The sequence below is a fragment of the Arachis ipaensis genome, chromosome B06, assembly GCF_000816755.2.
Source record: "Arachis ipaensis cultivar K30076 chromosome B06, Araip1.1, whole genome shotgun sequence".
Taxonomy (NCBI): domain Eukaryota; kingdom Viridiplantae; phylum Streptophyta; class Magnoliopsida; order Fabales; family Fabaceae; genus Arachis; species Arachis ipaensis.
The window spans coordinates 110,477,450-110,483,679 of NC_029790.2; the positions used below are offsets into that span (position 1 = coordinate 110,477,450).

General features: G+C 32.7%; 1 protein-coding gene across 1 annotated transcript; it reads left to right on the plus strand.

Annotated features, from left to right (window-relative positions):
• On the plus strand, positions 2,589–6,170 carry LOC107604988 (binding partner of ACD11 1). The gene is made up of 8 exons (XM_016306720.2): positions 2,589–2,806; positions 2,933–3,036; positions 3,577–3,652; positions 4,362–4,433; positions 4,523–4,588; positions 4,828–5,168; positions 5,341–5,464; positions 5,694–6,170. Exons 1-8 carry the CDS (start codon positions 2,801–2,803, stop codon positions 5,712–5,714), a joined length of 810 nt encoding a protein of 269 aa, XP_016162206.1. The 5' UTR covers positions 2,589–2,800; the 3' UTR covers positions 5,715–6,170.

The following is a 6,230-nucleotide window of genomic DNA, read 5'->3' on the forward strand; positions in this document are numbered from 1 at the left end:
ATTTTTTATTTTATTGTTAAATATTTGATTATTTGATAATTAATTAATCTGCTAAAACATATCATTTTCTTCGAAGTAACCCCGTCGACGTCCTAGAATTCTTTTGAAGAGGTGGAGTGGTAGGCACCAAATTTTGCTAAGAAGTTGGGGGAGTTAAGTCGGACTGCTTCGAAATTGAAAAAATACTAAAATTGATAGCCCTAGCAGCACGGGCAGCAGCATTGCTTGGCCTGTTGCAAGCGATGGAAAGCACCCGATTTACTTATCATTTTGACTGCAATACAAAAACATGAATAGTTAAACATTGAATAAAAAAATAATAAACATTAGCTAACAAAAGGATAAAGCCCTACCTAACTCGGTCTATACATAATTTAGACTCTTGGTAATTAACATCTTTGTGTTAGAGATTGCATGCGTGTGTGTAAAATCTTTAAATTTAACTAGATTGCCCGAAAGACAACATGAAGAAATTTACTCTAAGACCGACCTTAAAAGTCGCACCTCGAATAGGGGTACTATTCATACCTTGATCAACAAATACAAGCCCAATAAATACCACTCCAGTAATATAGATCTCCCACTCTATCTAGGCTAAAACGAGAGCAAGGCCAAGCCAGTGAATTTTATATCCGAACAACTCAAAATTTGAGTCTCATGATCCAAGTTCGATCCAACTTTAGGAGCAAGTTTAAACTCATTCCCATTATTTCGGTTACCATAGTATAAATGAGAACCATTCATCTTTGTATAATTTCTCCTACAATAAAAAAAATAACCGCTCGCTATTATCATAAAAGATTCATTACACTGATGACTAATTTAAGTATCAGAATATTTTACAGGTACTCCACCATTATTCAATAAGTGGATAAGAAGATTTCTAAAAGTGTACAAATTACTTGTCCAATCCAATAATCTCGTTTTTGTTTCAAGTAATGTCTCTCAGCGTTATGACAATTATAATAATTATCTTTTAAATTGTTAAATGATGCCAAATTTAATTTACAATATATTAATATTTTTTGATAAATTAACAAATTTTATATAATATTTATTCCAAAACATATAACAATATGAATATTAATTAAAAAATCATTTCATTAGACGCGTATATATGAAATACATATTAAAAATAAATTAAATAATACATATGTTTATACTCATATATATAATAACTTATTTAGCGGCTACATTTTGGTTACTTTTTATTTTTGTTATTAAGTGCTTGTTTGGTCGCCATTATTTTGTTAAGAAAAAGATCTTTTTTTAATGAAAAAAGATCTTTTTTATTTTTTAGCGTGTTTGGCAAATTTCTAATAATAAAAGTAAAAACACTAGAAAAATAAAAAAAATGATCTTTTTTGAGAAGCTGTAATTTACATATTTTTTTTATAAGATCTTTTTTCATTTAAAAAAAAGATATTTTTTATGTAATAAATAAATAAAAAAGTACTTTTATATTATTATACCCAAACATAATTGATAGATAAAAAGATCTTTTTGTATGAGATATCCAAACATAAAATTACTTTTACCTCTCCATAAGATCTTTTAAAAAAAGATAACTCAAAAAAAGATCTTTTTTTAAAAGCTCACCTAGGGGTGCACATGGGCCGGGTGAAGCTGGGTTTGATGTGACCCAGACCCGACCCGAAATATACACCGGGTCTATTTATTAGACCCGAACCCGACCCTAGACCTGATGAAATCAATACACTTTCGGGCCACAATTATACCGGGTGAAAACCGGGCCGTTAACATTACATTACGTTGATACCTTCTTTGTAAGCTAGCATGTAAAAATATCCAAATTTCCAAGACTTCAACCATTATTTAACATGGTAAATTTCACTTAAAAAAATATAACAAGAACCAACCCTTCTTTAAAATTAAAGTATAACCACAATCAATACTAAAGCAAAACCACAATCAATACTAATATTGTCTAATAATACCAAATATTTAAATCAATACAAATAACACAATATTATGCATTAGTCTAAAGTCTTATACATTCTAAAGATAAAACATTAACTTATAGTCTTATAATGACTAATAACACAAAATATTAAGGTTTACAATACTTAAATTCCACATATGAATAGTCATTATCCATCACTAATAACACAAAATATTAATTGTGTATGATGACCGGGCCACCGGGCCGACTTCGGGTGACCTGAGCTATGGCCCGGACCCGACCCGAAATAATTACCGGGTCTATTTTTGAGACCCTTACCCGACCCTAAACCCGATGAAATCACATCAAATTAGCTCCTAAAGTGTTCGAGACCGGGCCGGACCTTCGAGCCGGGCCGAATTTGTGCATCCCTAAGCTCACCTAAACAAGCTCTAATAATAATATTTTTTTAAATTATAGACGGTTGGAGTATTAACCTCAAATATAAAACGATTTAGTTTAGGATGTAAAAGTTGAACTTTTTAAGTTTTAGAAGGTACAAACAAAAATATATTTTATCCAAAAAAAAATATTTTTAAAGTTAATATTTAAATAATCAATTAATCATAGGATTACACGTATTAAATAATTAATAATTTTCTTAATGACATTCGGCAACTCATTATACAATATACAGCCTACCATTACATTCTTCGTCCTCTCTTCTCTCTTCTCTCTTCTCTCTTCTCTCTCTCTTGTTCAATTCAACAAAACTCTCTGCTGTTCCTGTTCTTGTTCTTCGTCTTCTGTGACACACCAATAAACCATCACCATCACTCTACGCATTCGCGGACGCCAAATAAGAAGCATCTTTCCCTTGTTTCTTCAAACATTGCAATGCAGGTTACTGCTCACTTTGTTCAAACTTCTTCTTCTTCTTCTTCTTCTTCAAAATCCATTTCCCCTCTTTTCTGAGTTTCCGTTACTTCTTTATTACTTTATTTTTTATTTATTTATTTTTTGGTGCAGACTAGGACGGTTCAAGTGAAGCAACTCTCAGATCTAGCCGGTGAGAGAGAGATTCACGAGTTCTTCTCTTTCTCCGGAGAAATTGAGCACATTGAGATCTTGAGGTACGTACTTTTCTCATTTTCTGTGCAGAAAATTCTTAAATTTTAGCTTATTTATTTCTTAGAATTTGAAGAAAAAAAGAAGGTTTCTTGAATCCAGTTTTCGTTAGCTCGAATTTTTAAGACCTCTGGCTAGGATGTTTGGGGGGGAAAGAAAAAGTACAAAAGGTAGACAAGAAATCACGTGCTGCTCTTAACAGTTAACGCTTAAACATTTTATTTTTAATTTATTGATATTAAATTTCATTAATTGATGTATTGAGAGTAAAGCAAAGCTGAATAAGGTAGGGTGTAACTTTAACCATCATTCTATTTTATTTTACTTATTAATTTATTTTGGCCTTACTCAATCCCAGCTAAGAAGTTAAGTGGAAGTTTGGTACACTTAAGATGTTCTGTTTTAGGATTTGAACTAGTATTCTATGCTGAAACTATATGTGGCTTGAATTCAGCTCCTGCAGTTGCAGCATTTAACATCCTTTTTTTTTCCCCCTCTAAATAACAAAATGATAAAGATATTATATTGTGGCTCTTTTTTTGCAGTGAACATGGGAAATCAAAGACTGCATTTGTGACATTTAAAGACCCCAAAGCACTTGAAATTGCATTATTGTTATCAGTAATGTCTCTTAGCTATTTTGATCATTTTGCTAATGAAATCTTTTAATCATGCTTGTTATGTGTGTCAGACATGTTGAAAGTGCTCTATTGTGATTTTGAGAAGTTAATGCTTTTTGTTATGTTGAAAATTTATGAGGTTGTGAATTAAGTTGGTTCATATTGTAAATAAGAAACTATGTCGTGTTTGTTTCAAGTAGAATAATGTTTGTCATATCTGTTATACATCAACATTAGGTGCTGTGATAGGTGCTGGGATATGATGTAAGATTGCACACCTTGCAATAGATGTTTAACAAAACGTCACTTGTATGACAGTATTATGGGGCAACCTGGTTTATATAAAGATATAGTTCCCTCAATAATTAAATGAATTCAAGTGAACTCTAGAAGGAACTATGACATTGAAGCCCTCAAGAATCGAGAAGCCACTTTGGAGCTTCTGTTAATTAGATTGCAAGTTGTGAAAAATGTTTCATTTAAGTACATTTATATATATGTTGATAATTGACATTTCAAGTTGAAAGGACCAATTTCTTGAAATTAGAACCAAGTCTATAACCAGAAATACCTTATCTTTCTGACCTATTTTTCACTCTTTTGTCATGGTCACATGTTGTCATTGATACTGTTTTGGGAACTTATTCATGTAATACAAGCTTTTTCACCTTATGGCTTCTGGAAGTCAAAGTTTTGTTGTCTTTTATCAGGGAGCAACAATAGTAGACCAGATTGTGAGTATAACACCAGCTGAGAACTATGTACTGAATTCTGAGTTGCAGGTACATATGGAAAGAACTCTTAAATAATATATATTCTTGTATGATGCATTGTTGTGAATTTCTGAACTTATAATGCAAAATTTATGCAGGAAGTACAAAAGGTGGAAAATGCTGTAAGTGTAGCACCATCCGGAGATGTTATGCTGAATAGCGAGGTAAATAAAAATTCATAGTTAACGTTTTTTTCCTGATTAGCTGTTCTCGATTTGCATGTGCCTTGGAGTTGCAAAATAGTTGAGAAGATTAATTCAATATTTCTATTCCATGCTATCTCTTTTGGTTCGCATTTTGAAGAGTTGTTTGAGGATAAAGTACTAATCAGTAATCAACATATTTGTTTTCATGTTCTCTTTCTCCAACTGAGCTTATGTTCTTTTTACTGCATCCCTTTCAGGAGGGGAAAACCAGCCCCACTAATGGAAGAATGTACCTTAATAGAGCACAGGATGTAGTTACGAATATGCTGGCAAAAGGTTCAGCAATCAGACAAGATGCCGTTAATAAAGCTAAAGCATTTGACGAAAAGCATCAGTTAACTGCTAATGCATCGGCAAAGGTCATTTCCTTTGACAAGAGAGTTGGACTCACAGAAAAGTTGACAGTTGGCATTTCTGCAGTGAATGAGAAAGTGAAGAGCGTGGATCAGAAGCTTCATGTTTCCGATAAAACGATGGCAGCGATATTCGCAGCTGAGAGGAAGTTGAATGATACAGGATCAGCTGTCAAAACTAGCAGGTTTGGCTGAATATGAAACATGATCTCCGTTGCAGCTTATTTTCTTGGATTTCTGTATGGAATTAAAGAAAAATAAATTTTAGATTTTTTCCTAGATCATACCCGGATGAACTATAGTCTGTATTATTTGGATGTCAACGATGATGAAGTGCATACTTGTGGTCCCTTGCAGGTATGTGACTGCCGGAACGGCATGGTTAAATGGTGCTTTTAGCAAGGTGGCGAAAGCCGGACATGTTGCCAGTACTAAAACAAGAGAAAAGTTTCATTTCGCTGTTTCAAACTTGACTGCTAAGGTTGGCTTTGCTCTTACAGTATCACTCTGACAAATATATATATATGTTTTTCAGGGGGGTGGTGCTGGGTAGTCTGGTAGAACTAGCTTGATTTCATACCTTTTAAATATTCATTCTGCAAGAATTCAAGAAATACTTGCATGCTATATGAGCATATTTGATGCTTATATTAGAAACATTTACAACCACTCATTTTATTTTTTTTTTTTGATTTTGTTCAATTATGCAGGAACCTTCCGTGGCTGCTTAGGCCACAATTTTTGGTAAATCACGTTGACTTCATCAAATCCTTTATGAAGATCTCTTTCAGACTTTAAAGCATGTTGTGTGGTCAACAAGGTGTTTTTTTTCATTCACTCTTTCAAGTTGTCCTTCAGCTCTTAGATGCATGGGCAAGTATGGTGATTCAATTTAATCCTATTATTTTTTTGTATTCTTTTGTCACTCTGGTATTTTTAGCTGTTGCTTCTTTGTAATTTAGCGTTGGTGATTTTTGGGTTTGTTTTCTCATTTCTTTTTGTCCTTTTTTTCTTTATTTTTTTTTTTTTTGTGAAAGGAAAAATAGTTATAGGTGTGAATTGTGATGCTATTGTATTTCGTTATTCAAAGTTATTTTTGAGGGGGAAAAAATAGTTGTGCCTGTATTCATGTAAGAAGACCTATATCTTGTTCTTCTTCTCCATTCAAGGATTTCTGTGAGAAATAATCTTGCAGTCCATAGAATTTTATTTCCTTTACATGTACCATTGGTGAATATTGTGAAGTA